We start from the raw sequence: 19,689 nt of genomic DNA on the forward strand, positions 1-19,689 counted from the left end.
TGTAGAGGAGATGTTAAATATCTGATTGTTATTTGAGCTTTTAAGCACATACAGTACAAAACAATAAAGCGCATGAAAGCACGAATCATTTTGGTTTCATTGGAGGTTTGTTCAAGTGAAGAATCCAGCACAAAGAACAGTTTGCAGAGCCCCGTAAAGGTCACAGTGTGTGCTTGTGTCTTGAACTCAAGTGTTTGGGTTTTTCTGGTGTGCATGAGCAGGGGCGGACTGGGGGGGAAAAGTGGCCCGGGGATTAATTGACAGACAGGCCCCCTTAATGCGCGGCATGTATCGGCTGGCCGGCGACGAAAGTATGTTATTTAACAAAAAATCCGATGCATTTAATGTTATTTTGGACCATTATTCATATAGTAATCACATTACCTGAGCCCTTGAGTTGCCGAGTGCAAAATAGTTAAAACATGGGCGTAGGATGCATCCTCAATGTGGGTGAGACAATTTAACAGGGGGTGTGGGCAGGTGGTGGACCTCACCCCCTCTAGGGGGGTCCGGGGGCCTGCTCCCCCGGGAAGAGATTTTTTTAAATGTTGAAGTTAAATGCATCAATCTGGTGCACTTTGAGAGCAAAATTAGGGACTAAATCTATGGCAGTCAGTTGGGGCTTGGACTGTGAGCGGTAGGGTCGCCGGTTCAAGTCCCCGACCAGACCTACATTTGGAGTGTGGACTTCTACTTGGAGAGGTCCCAGTTCACCTCCTGCCCTGCCGTGGTGCCCTTGAGCAAGGCACCGGAAACTCCCGGTATTCCCAATGGCCAGTCCGCCCCTGTGCATGAGTAAGGGCATGCTTGACCTCGTGGGAGTGTTAGTTTACAACTCGAGTGTGTCTTAGAGCCGACTCATTATGCAAGCAAACATTTCTTCAATCTATTTCTTCTCTCGCTGGGGCAAAAGGGATAAATAATGAAAGTCGCATGAGGCAGAAAACGAGAGCGTCTCAGGCTGCCGCCCTCCCTGCCAGTTTGCACCGTATGTCAGCACGTTTGCACTCCGACTGTAGCTATCCTCTGGGCTTTCACTGTGGCTGGAGCCTTGAAATCACAGTTTGCTAAGAGACACACACAAACACACCTCCCACTGGCATCACGGATGATAAATTCCACCTCAGCGAAAAATGTCCTCACTTTAACCTTCATTTGAGACAGTCTCCAGGGCACCCCACTCGCAACACACACACACACACACACACACACACACACACACACACACACACACACACACACACACACACACACACACACACACACACACACACACACACACACACACACACACACACACACACACACACACACACACACACACACACACACACACACCACACACACACACACACACACACACACACACACACACACACACACACACACACACACACACACACACACACACACACATTTTGGATCTGCTGAACAGTCAAAAACCAGTGCTCTGTTCTCAGTCAGTGGTTAAATATTACCATCATTGTCAAAAAGTAAAAAAGGAGCCCTTAGGCATGTTCTTCACAAGCCACTTCTTCTCTTGTTCTCTGTGGATTAGCAGTACGCTCAACTGTACGTAACCACATTGTGCCTCCTCAAAAAAGATTTTACATAAAGACTGAGAGAACTGTGAATGGTCAGGTCAGACTCCTTGTGTTTTCATGATACAACTAGTGCCGGTATATATTGTTGATAGGGAAGACGACATCAACAAGATTGAAAGAAATCTCAGTGTTGTTCTCCTGTTTGGTTTGATATCTCACAAAACAACATGTATTTGTACTCTAAGGCAGTGAAGTAATGTTTACAGGATGCTTTCTATCAGTGATTGCACAGCAGCAGTTTTCTTTTCAGCAGCAACAATGGAAGCAAGATGACTTCAAGAACACAGACACAGCCTGGAAATGTCTATCCAGTATTGTTTTCGAACACTACAGCATGCTGATCTACCATCAATTCTCCAAAGGGCCAGCTGTAACCCACGATGCAAATGAATAGATCTAGATTAATAGGATGATTTGACAAGTCAATCACCTGCGTTTGAACTTAACCAATCAGAATGCACAGTGCAACTCCAAATAACTCATCCTGGCCTCAGATCTGTACGGGTGGGATACTCTTCAAACTAATGATTACCAAGAAAGGGACAATAACTCCAGAGAGCCAGATTGGATGAGAAATCATGAGTAGACCTCCCACTGTAAATCTATATTCTTCAAAGTGTTCCATATATCTCTATGAAACTCATGACACAAAGAAGAACGAGAAATTGTGTGTGGGTGAGAAAACCACTACAGTGGAGTAAATCGATATCATCGGAAGAGATAGAGATAGAACGTTGACTCACTCTGTCCCACTCTCCACCATCTGAGTGAGCAGGGAGATGCCGTCCAGGTTGATGAACTCTTGAGCGAAGGTGATGTCCCTCGAGGCGTTGGCCAGGTCCTTCAGAGACTCCAGCTTGGCGTCCATGCTGGTAGACTGGATCCGTTCGTGAAGCTGGACTGCAGTCTGGTACTAAAATGGGACAAGGTGAGGGGGGACACGCATTTAAAAATACCCTGGGATGATTACAATTAAAAAGAGGTTTCTCCCTTTAGCAGAGTCTTACTCAAAAAGGACAGTATTCTAAGAAATGAACTTACAGGAGAGGTGGTCAAGCGCAGAATAGATCCATTCTTTATGTCATTGCGATTCTGTGAAGATTAACCAAGATAAAAGAGGTAAGTGAACACCTGAGGCGGGTTTTTCTCTTACCTCGGATACTGCTGGCTAGGGTTAAAACAGATAACCAAACCTTTTCTGTGATGTAGAAATTTGTGGCATCAGCAATCTGCAGAGCAAAGTTTTCATGGTTCCCCAGGGACCACCTAAAAGCCATTGAGTGGAGAGGGGGGGGGAAACATTGCATAATTGGTATTAAATGTGGAGAACATCTTGTGTAAAATACAGCTAATGGGATTTATTTATGGAAATCCAGAAAGAAGGGTTTTGTAAGAAGCCTTAGGTGAAAGGCATGCAGACTTACCCCTCACACACTTCTTTAATGATGGCTGAGAGAGGCTTTTTCTGTGGGGAAAGGCAAAACTACATTTAGTCCACAGTTTCTAAAACAGTATTCAAGTCAGAGTCCGCTGTAATTATTTTATATTACAGGACTGGCACAACGAGAGGCTGGCGTTCTGGAGCCTGTATTTAACCGTCCGACTTCTGATGTGGGATCAGTGACCATGTCTGTGTTTCATTGGATGTGAAGCTCTTTCCAGACCAGCGGCTGTGACACTCTGCTCCACAGAGGTCGACAGCAACCAAGAGGCTTTACTCAAGTACTTTTCTACAATAAGTTCAAGATGGAGGCTTTTTTACTTTACTTCCCTTCCCTTCGTGTCCCTTCTTCGCTCAGTTGCACAATACCATATGTTTGGCAACGAAAAGCTCAAGTCCTAGGCTCCTCCAACAGTGCAACATACTTAAGAAATAAAGCAGTGTCTTCAGAAGAAGGTCCACAGGATCATCAATAATCTATTCTATGAAACACTGTATTTTGGACTCTTCAACATTTGCATCTTATTGATTCAACTATGGTAAGGCTGGTTATGTTTAATCATGTTTGATGTCCTTGCCAATGTGATACACATGTTTAGGTATTAAAGTAAATCGTTTTGACATTTTGTTTAATGATGTTCTAACTTATACCCTTAACCTGCCAAATGTCGCAATGGGTGCTTTTCCTTAAGTTAACTTCCTCCTTGCTTCCCTCACGGAGAGGAGAGGAAGCCAAATCTGCCAAATGGGAAATCTTTTTTGACAGCATCAGTTATAAGCAACATAAGTCTCTAATGACGTGCTGCAGCTTTGTGTCACATGTGGAGGGAAGACATTCATACGCCAAGCGCTACTTGATAGAAACACGTATTTGTAGGATACACTGGGGTTTCCTCGCTCCAAGCTCCTCCAGAGACCTCCTCACTCCTCTTCCTCTCGAGGTGGGTTTAAGAGGTCCTCCATGTTGGAGTTGCATTATGGGAAATCCAGCGATTGAGGAGCTTGACCCGTACTAGATAATGGGATAGTTTTCTCTCTATTCTGTCCTTGGTGAGTTGTTATGAAGGTGCGATGCTCAATCTCTGGAACGATGGGTCAGGGTCTCCCACTGTGCAGAACATAAGCTTTTCTAAAGTCACAAGTGTGTGCACAAACTCACACAGCTACAAATACGCACACTACCAAACACACAGAGAAAATAAGTTAGCATCTGTATGCAGTCACAGTGTATGACACATTATGAATGTCAGTGTGATTGTGTTTTTTCCTGAGCCTGAGCAAGAAGAGAGGCTTCTTCAAAAGAACAAAAGCTGAAGTGATGAAGATGTACAGAGGGAAGAGAGTGGTGGCAGGATGATGGGCATACAGTATATGGCAGGGGAACAAAGGCAGAGGGGGGACAGAAGAGGAGGGAGGGGGTTTATGTGAACAAAAGATAAGAAAAGTGAGAAATACGCAAACTGAATGAGATGAAAGGAAAACAACAGCAAACACAGGAAGCCGGAGAGTGGCTGATAATTGTTAGTGAGAGCAGAAGAGTGGTTGCTGAACACAGAGAGCGACGGATTAAAGGAAAATGAAGAGCAAGCAAAGTCCACAGGGAAGGATGAGGCGACAAATATAAGCAGTGTGTGCATAATGCCATACAGTATGAACTTAGTCTCCGCTCGCTCGCCACTGCCGTCCTCCTCAGGCTCTCTGGGAGCTACAGTATGCTGTTAGACTGCAGTGAATACACACACGCATGGACGGGTTTAAACATGCTCATTTAGGACATTTTTCATGTTCAATAACAATGCATTGGTATGTCTTGAAAAAAAATATATAACGCATGCCTCTGACGATAAAATCACAAATGTACACGATGCAATATGCCTTACAAAGGTGTAGGACCATCATTAATCTAGATTTGTACAGCAAATGATCGGTATGTCATGGATCTGCTTCAGCTTTCTTGATAGCAAGTTATAAAAATGCTCCATCATCAAAGAAAGCGCAAAGGTTTGCAATATTTTTAAAGACGTTAAACCACTTGTGCTTAGCTTGGAGCAATCCCTTCTCTCATACATGATCAAAGCTTTTCTCAAGCTTTTTGAACTGTATTATTAATAAACTAATACATATACATTTGGGGCGGTTAATTATGGCAATTATGCGGCTATTAATTATAAATACATATTTCTGCAAAACTTGTAGAAGTTATTAGGAAAACATTTTACTTAAATTAAATTAGTTTAATGTCTTGCTTCTGTATTACTTGTGCTAACCTTAAATCTCTTTCCTATGTGAGGCCCTTTCATATGTACTCTTCTATCAAATTGTATTCTCAAACAATTACTATTGGATGAGCTTTTTGCTGCTATTTGTAAGTGTTTCAGCTGCACGTTCGAAAATGTGTTCTTCTTGTTTTTGTATAAGTCTCTTTTTTAAAAGGTCCTTTACTCCTAAATTAAACCTCAACAGAGATGTGTTTGTTTAAGATAGATTCAAAATATCGACATCATACACAGCCTGTTTTAGTTAAACAATCATTTAGTTGAATTTAAATCTAGCATAAAAGGTAGGGTAGGTAATTCACTTCAGAAACACTTTTTGTTATATTCCATGGAATGCTCTGAACATCCCGATAGCAATGAATACATTCAAAAATGTCATCTCTGGAAGCCGTGGCGCTGTAAAAAGCACGACCAATCATCTGAGCCGGCTAAAGTAACTGGATGGCCTACCTGCCTGTCAGCCTTCCATCTGTGCACAAACTTATCTCGTGCCCTCATTGGTCATGTGCGCGTTCGTGTGTGTTGGAGGAGGGGCTCTGGAAGGAAGTCTGAAGGAAGGGGCAGATTTTCTTCGGCTGCGTACTTTCAAATTCTAGCGCACTCGATCTGGTTTCTCCATTCTTACCTACCCTACCTTTAACCTTAATTCATTTATGTTCATCTTTTCACCTCAGAGGACTTTACCAACGCTTTCATCTTCCAGGAGTTTCAGCACCTCCACTTTCCCTCTACTCGTGTTTTTCATACTGCCCTGTTTGCACTCCCACAACATCTTCCTCTCCCTCACTACTACTGCAACCTTTATATATACAGTCTATGACTGCAACCCACAAAGTAAGGAGTATTCACCTTGTGCGGTGGCAAACATGTGTATGTTTGTTTGTGTGTATTATATATTGAATTCAACTTATATTAAGGGGTTCTTTACCATCTATGAGCTCCTAAGCTCCTGTTATCTGACAGTGTCTCTTTTGTTAGTGGAAGGATAACAAGTACACTTCCTCTCTTTCCGAGGTCCTTCAGTTGCACAACACTCACTTCACCAGCTAGTACCAATGACTGACGGCAGCATTGTCACAACAGACATTAAAACCATTACGACACACAAGGATGCATTTTGTTTTACACTTCTTGAACCGATTTATTTCATTCTAGATTCAAAAAGTATGCACAAACAGTTCCCAGCAATGGCCATAAGGAATTCAATAATTAAATCTCATTTTGGGTTTCTTAACAAGTTTTGTTTTTGACTGATTTAGTGACTAAAGCATGTTCAGCAGTAAAACGACTTGTATTTGACAGATGATCACAATGAGTAATGCATCTGATTGTTCAGTTCCTGTCAGCTCTACACAGCCTTTCAGCTTCTAACGGCTCATCCTTTTACATTTTCAGATGTAACGTTATTGTTTTGAGTCACTCTAATCACCCTCTATTGTCGTCTGAATGCATTCAAAAAGCTCTAATAAACCCACTGTATCCTAGCTGTATGCTCAGCATCGCAGCAGACAACAAAGTAAGCGATTAGCTGTTTAATATAGCAGAGCATTTAGAAGCTAAGATATTTCCCTGCAAATTTGGTGGAGAACAAAGCAGAGGTACAAACGGAGTGAAAAACTAAACTTAGTTTCATTATATGGCCACAGTAAACTCTGGATACACTGAACATTGTTTTTCCTTGGAATTGTCCTGCTTATATATTCTCTAGGGACAGACATCAGCAGCCCTCTCACCTTGTCCTCTCCCTGCTCTCCATTACATTTCTAAAAAACAATAACATTAACATGCTTATTACAATTGCCTGCACCAATACCAATTTCCCAGCATCCAAACTCAAATGTCATACTTTCATGCCCGTGGGGCACTGAAGGTATTTCGATGGATGCAGTGTGTGTTATGGACACACACACACACACACACACACACACACACACACACACACACACACACACACACACACACACACACACACACACACACACACACACCACACACACACACACACACACACACACCCACACACACACACACACACACCACACACACACACACACACACACACACACACACACACACACACACACACACACACACACACACACACACACACACACACACACACACACACACACACACACACACACAGGGATGAATCCCCACGCAACGTGATACACAAACACAGAGATGTTAAGCAAACACGCATGCATGAATAGTAACAAGTATGCGTGTTGCCACACAAACACACCCACGCACAATTTCACTTATGCAGAGTCGAACCCACGTAAACAAACAAAAATACACGCACACATTTGCAATACACACACACGCACAGACACACACACACTTTCTTTGGGTCTCAAGACAGCGCGAGCAGCTGAAGCCCACTCCCCATGGCATGACTCAGACAGACATATGCTGCTGCTGCAGGGCCTATTGTACGGAGGAGATGCGCGGGGGGGGGGGGGGAGGCAGCAGAGGTGGGGGGGTGATGGAGAATAAGGGAGGAGGAGGCACAGCAGCACAAGTTTTACAGTTACAACAAAAGACGGGGAGGACGAGTGAGGAGGGGGAACGGACAAGAGAAAGCACAAGAGGACGAGGAGGAGGCAACAGATAGGAGGAACAAGAGAGAGATGACAGGGAGAGATAAGAGGATTAGAGAAAAGTGGAGGGATGGGAGGAAGTGAAGTGGCTTCTAGTGAAAGAAAGACCTAACTGGAGCTAAAGACGTTAAACAATACAGACTGCAAGAGCCCTGCTGATAAGGGTCATTAAATACCAAAAACGACATCCCTAAATCCACACTGAAGTGTTCAGGACTCCATGGCAGTAGTTCAATGTTTCATTCACTGGCTCATCCATTGAGAAGGGAAATCGTGGCTCCAGTTGCCACAGTGACTCATGGCTTTTACAATCATTAGCCCATCCATGAGTCCACACACACACACACACACACACACACACACCCCCACACCATTTTACAAATGTGATGTCTAATCAACAACAATTTAAGAGTAAACATATCCCCGAGCACAAGGTAAACATTGTTTGGGTTAATTATTTCGTTAACGTGTCAGCCACTGATGATCTGACATTGAATGCGCCCTTTTTCTGTGTGTGCTGGCATACACACTCTCAAAGCCTCTGATCAGGCAATTGGCATCATTATGAAAACGGGGTATTGCATTACTTTTATCTATATATTAATGGTAGTGTTGAAAATGTTAAAGTCAATCATTTTCACCGTGATCTACAGCAGCCATGTTTTGTAAATCAGTGACATTTGATTTTCTTTTGTTAAATGCAGTGTTTCTCAATCATTTTAATAAAGCATGACTTTTTAACTGAAGTTACACATAGGTAAAAGTTCAAACTCAGATTATCTACACTTAAACAGTAAAGTCTTTATGGGTAGCCTAATCATTCTGAAGCCTGTTAAATACACATTTCATTACAGCTTACCTGTTGTTATGAACGACTTTATTTGTTAGTTGCTTTATATACTGGAAATGCCGAATCAGAAATATTGTTTTCATGAGCGTTAAATATAAATGTCATATCCAAAAAAGTTTGAAGATTTACCTGTAATAGATGCAAGCTGGAAATATCCTAAAAAAATAACAAACACCACGCTTTGTTTGTATTGTTTAACTACACAAAACACATCTGCCGTTGTGCAGGGTGTTGCAGAGAGAGGTGCCTTTTCACTCACAAATGATCCTTTGTTAGGGCGTTTTCTGCAAGCTGCTGTCTGCACACAGCCAGAGAAAAATATTTAAACGTTTATTTTAGTCATTACCAAATTCATAAACTAAAGCCAATGCAATCTTCTCAAGCCGGTGTCATTTTAACGGATGAAAGCAGCACTCGGGGGCAGCTTTAAATGTCAAACATGCCATCTAGAGGTGCTGTTTAATGTCCTTTCATGAGAGATTTGTTAGCGTCCAAGCTAAACACTACCAAGTGTTTTGCCACAAATGATCTTTTATCTACGTGCACCTATCCGATAGATCTTTCTACCCTGATAATGACCAACGTAGAGCGGCCATTGGCCTGACATGATGGAGCTACACATACTATTAAAATAACAAATTAATTATACTGCTGAGACACAAAAATAACTAACATTTAATAATATAGGCCTTAATTTATGGTGTAAGATGAAAGCCATCAATTATAAAGCATTATTCTGTAAAGTGATGTCAAAGCAGTGGCGACTGTTAAACATCTGTAATTAAGGCTTTTCCTTCACACACACACACACACACACACACACACACACACACACACACACACACACACACACACACACACACACACACACACACACACACACACACACACACACACACACACACACACACACACACACACACACACACACACACACACACACACCACACACACACACACACACACACACACACACACACACACACACACACACACACACACACACACACACACACACACACACACACACACACACACACACACACACACACACACACACACACACACACACACACACACACACACACACACACACACACGTTGTTTGTGTGCTCAGACACCTACCTGGTCTATCTCCATGAGCTTGGGGAAGGCCCCTGGCCACTCAATGGCCACCTTCACGATGTCTGCCGGCGGCGGCATGGCTGTGGGGGGGTGGGGGGTGTCGGTCTCTCTTACTCACACCTCGGTCACTACTGCTGGAGGAAGCTCATCCAAACCTGCAGGACAAGAGTGAAGGAGAAGGAAAGAGAGACGAGAGGGAAGAGACAGACAATGGGGCACATTAGTCAAGAACTAGGTCTGGTTACTTCAGGTGTTTGTTTGCATTAGCATCCTCCAAATAGTATTATATTATATTATAGTATTATATATGACGAGTATTATATATGACTATGGAGAAAGGTCAACAAGAACAATGCTGAAAAATACACAATACATGGGTACAGTGAAGCACTCTGCAGATACTCAACAGCAAGTGATTTGGCAGAAGCCGCTCAAACCAATCACTCAATTTCATACAACATTTAAAGCTTCAGAGGAAATCAGCAAATTGACCTACTTTCACCACTTTACTCTTGAGGGTACGGACACACGTTCACACACAATGGCTTCTCACATCATCAGGAGCATCTGAGGGCAGGTTTCTCATCAGTGCTATAAAACCACACATTCATTACCTGCCATCTCTCGTCCTCAGCTAGAACACGCTCTCGTGTTTGTGTCACGGTTGACCTTAAAAGCGAAGCCCTTCATGCAAGTTCCTGTGCTTACAATCATATTCAAATTCACAGTTCAACATCCAACCTACTTATGCAAACCAAAGCAAACAAACTGGTGTTATTTGTCCTCTCAATCGACTTCTTTCCAGCAGTAACCTTATTTAATTTGCAGTTGTTGACACACAGAACGAGCCGGTGGGGCAGATACACTCAAGAGCTTAATTCAAATCAAAGTTTAACTGCTAATGAGGTCACAGCAGGTGAGTGAATCGTAAAGTTACAGTGTTTTTTAAAGATCTACTTTGTTTCGCTGAGACCTCGCCCTAATTCGGTCATTTAAACGCAACAGAAAGACAGAAACCACCCTGTAGCATTTTATGACTTCCAGAATAAAATATGCGACTCCTTTAAATCCCTGCAGTTTGGGAGATATCGCTGCTCCATCTCTCTTTTACTGAAGTAATGTTGCAGCCAGAAATTACACAAATACTTTCAAGTGTTGTTTTTGTGCTCTCCATGAAAAAGAGGAATACAAATATGTACAAAAACCTGCTTTAATAGTTGCTTTCCTGCCTGTTGTTTACTCTCTATTGTGGGGCCCTCTTCTCTTCTGTGGTTTTGGATACGCTTTGACAACACGGAGTAAATGACCTATTCATCATCTGGATAACTAGGCTTAGCTTTGGAGTAAATGTTCGGACCAATATATATGAGCATGACACAGATATATTATATTGCATATGGCATTGAGCAATATTTAAAAAGAAATGGTGGCATAAACGACTTTTGATGTCATATGGAAATGATGGCACCGTTACATTTCCCAATCAAATTCCTCCTCTTTATGATAACAACTCTAAATCAGTCTTTTTAACCAGTAATACAAATTCAAGGAACATTTTCAAAAGGAGGACGAGGGTCAGAGTGAAGAAGAGAATTCGTTTCACATTCATTTCACAGTGAGGTACAAAGAGACAGAAGAAATTAAAAAGGTACTTAAATATTTGTATGTGTAAAAAATAAAAATGCAACTGAAATTCACAAACAGAAATCTAAATCTGTACTTGCAACCGCCCTACATTCGCATAGCAACAATCACGCAAACACTCATATCTCTTTAAAGCAAACACACACACACTCGAATATTGAACTTGTAATCCCTGGTGGCACCGCCCTGGCCCCTGTGATATCAGAGGAACAGGCAGGAGACTCTACCTGCAACCCTGTGGCTTTCCAAAATAGGCCAGTTCTAAAGCCTCGCCGGGGAAGCTGGGTAAAGCCACTTCTGTGTGCTTGCAGGGGTTATAATGAAACCCACCAGCAGACAGTTATCAAGTGGAAAATGTACCATATATACACCCTCCAAAACGGACTGAAGCTGGCATCAATAATTTGCCTTCGAGCCCGTTTAGAAAGCTTGGATCATCCTAGTTCCTGGTTTAGAAGCCTGTTTACATATTTAATCTCAATCCATTCTGCATTAAGACGGGCTCCGAGTAACTCCTGGGAGAAAGCTATTGAGCAGACTAGTGTGAGTGTTGTGTGCATAAACACAGGCTGAATAGTGATTCATAAAATGTGCACTAACACTGACCAGTTGTTTGTGTGTGTGAATATCTGAACAGTGGATATAAACACACAGAGAGAGTATGTGTAAGCATGTGTGTGCTTTTGATGAGCATGTATCAATCTAAGGATTTTTACGTAACGAGACTGGCCGGGCATGGTGTGTGTGAGTCACCCCATAATGATCCACATAGCCTTTATTCAAGGGCCCGTTGCCATGGCAGCCGCTGCATCAATAGCTCAAGATGTGGATGCATCTTTCTTTCAGAAGCGTGTGTCATACTCAAGTCACGTTTGTCACAACTCCCCAAATATGACTCAATGCACCCGTCTCCCTGGAGTTTTAAAGCATTGAAATATGACGGGGTATGATCATTGGACATTAGAGTGGTTCAAGAACATATGCTAAATACTTTGAGAGACACGTCAGTGCATACAGCTGTCTCTCTGCTTCCCTTTCCCTCTGCCTATCCGCTGCAACCCTAATGCAGATAAATATAACTTGTGGTCACCATTCTCAGAAATGAAGCTTGTGAATAGGATGTGCAGTGAACAAAACTTAAATAAAACAGACAGATGAATAAAAACATCTGGATAAGCACATTCCTGCACACATAACACTTAACAGACTACCTGCATGTTATAGGATGATCAGCAGCAACATCATTGACTCTATGTAAGAATATAAAATGTTCCTCAAGACTTTGCCGTACATACGCACAGGATGTGTGAATGAGTGATTCATTCAGCTATATTCTACAACAGCATGTTAGTCATCTATGCACACATACTGACTGAACACATGGAGAGGCAGTCGAGTTGGTGTAAGCTGGAAAGCTGCCACTCTTGAGATGGACTCTTTTTACATGCAGTCTTATTTATCCCTCTATCTGAACTGCTATGAAAGTCTTTTACATACATTCGAGGAAGCCTTAGGATGAATTGTAATACTTTGCTGTTCCTCTGAGTCCCCAACTAGTGCCACCATGAGGTTCACTTTAGTGGTTTTATGTTTAATGCTTCAATATTTTTGTATTGATTGTTGAGAAAATTGCAACAGACATTCATGTCTCCCTCACGATGAAATATACACAGCTTGTCTGGTGGCGTCTCATTAGCCTCAGCTGTATCTGTGTCTGATGCTTATCAGAAAGTAATGGTATTCTAAATAACCTAGGAATAATTTTAGTTTATGACAACCTTGCTAAAATGGTCTCAATTGATTTGGTGTCAAGAGAAATGAGCACAAACACTTTCAGAGAGATTTTAAAGACGCAACCGGGTTAGCCAAAGCAATTGGGAAGAAAAAGCAAAGGCACACGACAAATGTATCTCAAAACTGAGTCTCACATCTTAGATGATAAAATAAATAGACTGAGCTGCAATAAGGCGGAGATGCTTGTAGTATATATTAGTATTTAGAAATAGGTAGTTGTATAGCAGGCTACAAAGGCTTTACTAAACCAAAATTATATTTGACAATTGAGGTCATAACATTTCTCAACTCAAAATATACGACTAACCTTCTGATTGAGGATTTGTCATGTTTCAATGAAAGCCTGTGTGTGTATGTATATGTGTGTGTGTGTGTGTGTGTGTATTCCGAGCACCTCGTCATCATCTTCCGAGAACTTCAGATGACTCAGAGATGGACAGCCTTGAGGCTTGCTTATTGATTACACACACACACACACACACACACACACACACACACACACACACACACACACACACACACACACACACACACACACACACACACACACACACACACACACACACACACACACACACACACACACACACACACACACACACACACACACACACACACACACACACACACACACACACACACACACACACACACACACACACACACACACACACACACACACACCACACACACACACACACACACACACACACACACACACACACCCACACACACACACACACACACACACACACACACACACACACACACACACACACACACACACACACACACACACACAGTGATTCGCGGGTGGTATTTTCCAAACGCTTTTTTCCGGGTTCGGTTCTGGGTAAAACAAAGATGATGCGGGTCGGGTCGCGGGTGTTGCATAATAAATATATTGAAATAATGATAATTTAGTTTAATGTTTAAATCCTCAGACCTCTCCCCCGCGGGACCGTGCATAATCATAACCTCTGCAGCGCATCAATCTGCTGCTGTGCGCGCCACATTCGAAATGGCTGAGGTGAAGCTCTCTAGCGGAGAATACAGCATTTTCAATAACACTTCCTCAAGAGCGAAATCCAACGTCTGGGAGGCTTTTAGTGTCATCCTAGATGGAGAAAATAACCAACATCCCACGCTTTTTGAGACAAATATGCAACTGCGTGTGTTAATAATTGCACGTTTTCACTGCTCATATATAGGCTATGCGGGTTCGGGTCGGGTCGCGGAACTAATTGGCAATATGTGCGGGTAGCGGGGCGGGTTCGGTATTGCACGTCGCGGGTGCGGGGCGGGAGCGGGTCTTGAAAATCAGACCCGTGCAGGACACACACACACACACACACACACACACACACACACACACACACACACACACACACACACACACACACACACACACACACACACACACACACACACACACACACACACCACACACACACACACACACACACACACACACACACACACACACACAACACACACACACACACACACACACCACACACACACACACACACACACACACACACACACACACACACACACACACACACACACACACACACACACACACACACACACACACACACACACACACACACACACACACACACACACACACACACACACACACACACACACACACACACACACACACACACACACACACACACACACACACACTCTGTCTTGAATATTTGTCTCAATATCCTATGTAAGTCATCATGTTTACTATAGCGTGGGTGGCCGTGTATCAATTCCCAATCTGTCGCTGTGGCATCTCATCACAGCCTCCTTACGGTGTAAATGGAACTTTGTTATCGAGCTTGCTGCTGTCAAAGCTCATTATGTAAGAGCAGGTGATCTGCAGCGACCTGGTTCAGTTGAGTGTGTGTGAGTGTGTTTATTTTACACTCCGGCTGATAGGACACAGAGCTCCCGCTTTTTTCAGAAGAAGCTTTTCTGTTCACACTTCCTTTATTTCCTCTCCTCTTTTCCACTGTTTGTTATTTTTGTCTACTCCATCTGACATTTCTCCATTTCCTGCCAAGTCTCTTTCTCCTCAGTAAATACTATTTGCAGAGTTTGACCACAAAACATAAACAGGGCCATTAAACAGACCATTCTCCCCCCCCCCACTTATATCACACGCATTTACAATCCTTTCATTGTTTTAATTGCCCTAATGTCCCGTTTGCACTAAAGTGCTGCCAAAACCAATAGTACTCATCTAACTGGGCTGCAGTCCAGCACATATTGTAATCTGTGAATGTTTGTGTGCAGTTAATCTGTCCTCGAGCAAGCGCCCACCTGCCGAAACCAGAGAGGCATGTGCCGTAATTCTTCAAGATTAGCCACAAAAGAGTAGGGAAAAAGCGAAATCTCACGTTACCCTGTGATCTGATATGGTGCCAGAGGTCGAAAGGGAACAAAACCATCAATAAAAAAGGTAAGAGGAGAGGAAACGGAGAAAGAGAGAAGGCCTGTGATTTGTTGAGCAGCAGAAGAGTGCCAGGTTTCAGCTCAATAATTCATAACATGCAATGATGTGAGGGTCACACCGTCTGTGAAGGGAGGAGGGACGGAAAGGAGAAAGAGAGGAGATGGAGCCATGAAGGAGAGGAAGACAAGAGAACATGAGGAGACAGAGAGGGAGGAAGAGAGTGATAGAGATTAAAGGATGACAGAAGGAAAGAGTCAACATGAAATGATAATGACTTCAAAGGTAGATTAAGAGAAACTGAATAAACACAGGATGATTCCAAAATGCAAGGCAGATGGACAGAGGAGGATAAAGGCAAAGCAGAACAAGTGAAGAAAAAAGATAATCGGTACCTGAAGGGACTTGAAGAGTAACTCTTGACGTACTTGATGTAGTACAATCATCGTCTGCTTTTTAACTCTGTGACTTTGCCATTTATTTGCTTCATTACTTGTCCAGTTTTGATAAAGAATACTTCATCACCACATGGCATAAACCACACTCAAAGAACTTTCATTAAAAACCCCGGCATAACACGGTAAATAAAATAATAAAAGTTGGCTGTACACTCTTTGATGTGTGATTAACTTGTTAAGGCCTAGCTGGTGGAGAAATTGGAAAGAGAGAAAGAATAGAGCGAGAGAGAGATAGAGGGAGACTGGGGGCATACATATCAAGGGGGGGCAAAATCTAAGTAAAGCCCATCCTTTGCTGGCAGCTCCTTGTGGGACCTTTTACAATGAAGCCTAATGATGTGAGATAACATGAGGCAGCAGTTTTCAGTGAGACCAAGCAGCACGGCCTCAGCCCACACGTTACAGCATATCAAACACCTCCGAACACTTCTACTAAACCGTTAATCCTAATCTTTGCAACATTTACAGTTCAGGTGATGTTTACCTGACCTCAGGCTTTGCATTGAACTGACAACCAGTGGTGGAAGAAGAACTCTGATCTTATACTTAATGTAAACATCATAATACCTCAGTGTAGAAATACTGTGTTTCAAGTAAACATCATGCATTCAAAATCTTACTTGAAGTATAGTACAATCGGTATATGCAGCAACATATACTTAAAGTACCACATCTCACTCATTATCCAAAGTTGCCATTTTCCGAACAATATATATTATACCACTTGCTTATAATTAGTGATGCATTAATGTGTCTACGATTGTAATTTTTCAGTTTGAAAAAAAATAGCAATAACTTTTTATACTGCCGGGTATCTGGAAGTACATTATAATGTATCAGTTAGAATTTGATGCCTGTATTATTAATATGAACCTGTAAAAGTAACTAATGTTGTCAAATAAATGTAAAGGAGTAAAAAAAGTACAATATTTGCTGCTAAGATGTAGTGAGTAGGAATATGAAGTAGCATCAAATGGAAATACTCAAGTAAAGGACATGTACCTCAAACGTGTATTTAAATACATAAAGGTCACCTATTATGCTAAATCCACTTTTTCATGTCTTTTATACATAAACATGTGTCCCCTCTGTGTAAAGAGATTCTGAAAGTTTCAGGACAAAATATTCTCACTTTTTGTCCCGATCCATTTATATAAAAACCTGTCTGAAAATGAGCTGATCAGATTTTGGCCACTTCATGATGTGATAACGATGTTTTGGCTTGTGTAACAAATAGCCAAAAACCAACCAAGGTAAGTTCCAAGTAAAGTCGTCCGATGCCTTCCATTTCGTTTCGTAAGAGGATAATCAAAGTTGTTGTTGTCGATGTGAGGGATTTCCGCGCAGTTTGGATTGTATGAAGCAGGCACGTGAACGGTGACGTCATGACGCAGCAGCGGCAGCTCTGGGCGGTGTGAACAGAGCGGGAGCAGAAATGGGAAACCTGAGCTGAACCAGAAAAGCTCCCGCTCGGAGCTAGAAAGGGAAAAGCGCTGGTGTGAAAGCCGCAAGAGTGGCGTGGGGAGTGGCTCCTTATTTTCATCTAAAGTAACAGACAGAGAATCAGCTCTTTTGAAACAGGGCTGAAACAGAGGGGATTAAGGGATGCTACAATGTATGATCTGTTTGGTGTCAAACACTTCAGATAAATGTTTTGTATATATCCGAGACCTATAATATATTGATGAAAAACAGTATTAGGGGACCTTTAAGTAAACTTACTTAGTTATTTTCCACCACTGCTGACAACACTTAATCTAGATTTCTCTGATCAGCCTGATGCATGCTGAACACCAAACTCCAACACTTGTGATCTCACTTTGGCTCACCTCCAGACATTTTGACACATGATACATATCAGGCCACAAATTCACCTTATTGATGCCTCTCTCTCTCTCTCTCTCCACCTTCTCCTGTCACATGAACTTTACTGCAACCACTAAGTCAACATTTTATGCGTCTCCCATCCCCTGTGTTAATAAATCTTATAGGGATGCTCCGATCAATCATTTTTTCTCTGATCGGATCAGAGCCCTTTGATATTGGATTTGGAACCAAGGCTGAGTCGATAAATACATTGAATTATGTGGATAATGCTACAATAGATTGACGGTTGCTCTAAATCTGACACTTTATTATTCCCAAGCAACTTAATCCATAAATTGACAGCTATTTGAAACCATAAAGTTGATAAATTAGAATAAATGTCGATATGATTTGCATTGGAAGTTTAAGGAAATTCTTCCTCATAAAAGTTAATGAAACTGTCAAATCTCCAACTCACTGATTCTACTTTTTTACTCAAATCAAGTCTTTCATCTAAAAAAGCAACCATAAATGTGAAGCTTCTTAAACCTCTAACGAGCAGACCATACAGACTCCCAATATAAGGATTTGTTTCAGACAACATACAGACAAGACTCTAAATAATGAAACATCAAGCTGTAACCACTATGGTGTTGAGAACATTCTAATCTATACCTCATAAACAGCAACAGAAAATATTCAAAAGTTGGATTGAGCGGTAAACCAAGCATTCTAGCAATAAGGCCCTTTTCCTCACACATACCATGAAGCAAGTACCAGCATGAATCTCTCTCTGATGCTTCTGAAGCATAAAACAATCATCCTGATGAACATCCACACCTGTTGCTAAGGCTCTTGTGTGGTTAGAGTGTGAGCAGCATAAAGTGTCACAATGTAATGCGGCTGTGTGTACTCATGTTCTAGTATATGCACAAGTCTGTGTCGTGCCTGTGTGGGTGTGTCTGCTAACCTATGTGCTGGGTGGATTTCAAAAGAACCCCTTCTAGCTCTTCATCTGATGCCTCTACAAAGGGCCCGCCTTACCGCAGGGGCCTGTGTGTGTGTGTGTGTGTGTGTGTGTGTGTGTGTGTGTGTGTGTGTGTGTGTGTGTGTGTGCCTACAAAAAGAGCACCCTCCTTTATCTGAGAGCTGATACAAAAGGCCACCGACATGGTGCTGAGGACGAGTTATTGTTGCTCCCAGCGTGATGCCTTCAAACGCACTAGCCACAGGATGGTCGCATTACACCCTTGAGGTCACACACACACACACACACACACACACACACACACACACACACACACACACACACACACACACACACACAACACACACACACACACACACACACACACACACACACACACACACACACACACACACACACACACACACACACACACACACACACACACACACACACACACACACACACACACACACACACACACACACACACACACACACAAACACACACACACACACACACACACACACCACACACACACACACACACACACACACACACACACACACACACACACACACACACACACACACACACACACACGTAACACCAAACTGAACATCAGTGTTTTGCGACTCTTGTTGAAAGTTTAGAACTCGTCTGAAG

The 19,689-nt window shown here is 42.4% G+C and overlaps 1 protein-coding gene across 3 annotated transcripts in view; it reads right to left on the reverse strand.

Moving 5' to 3' along the window:
* elmo1 (engulfment and cell motility 1 (ced-12 homolog, C. elegans)) overlaps positions 1 to 19,689 on the reverse strand; it is a 104,396-nt gene that overhangs the window by 57,988 nt on the left and 26,719 nt on the right. For all 3 annotated transcript variants that reach the window (XM_034094234.2, XM_034094235.1, XM_034094233.1), the window contains exons 2-6: positions 9,900 to 10,054; positions 3,029 to 3,069; positions 2,798 to 2,870; positions 2,646 to 2,696; positions 2,348 to 2,517 (exon numbers count right to left, since the gene is read on the reverse strand). In XM_034094234.2, the coding sequence (XP_033950125.1) occupies positions 2,348 to 2,517; positions 2,646 to 2,696; positions 2,798 to 2,870; positions 3,029 to 3,069; positions 9,900 to 9,977 (413 nt within the window). In that variant the 5' untranslated portion in view covers positions 9,978 to 10,054. The remainder of the gene's footprint in view (positions 1 to 2,347; positions 2,518 to 2,645; positions 2,697 to 2,797; positions 2,871 to 3,028; positions 3,070 to 9,899; positions 10,055 to 19,689) is intronic.

This window comes from Pseudochaenichthys georgianus, chromosome 11 (assembly GCF_902827115.2).
Source record: "Pseudochaenichthys georgianus chromosome 11, fPseGeo1.2, whole genome shotgun sequence".
Classification (NCBI taxonomy): Eukaryota; Metazoa; Chordata; class Actinopteri; order Perciformes; family Channichthyidae; genus Pseudochaenichthys; species Pseudochaenichthys georgianus.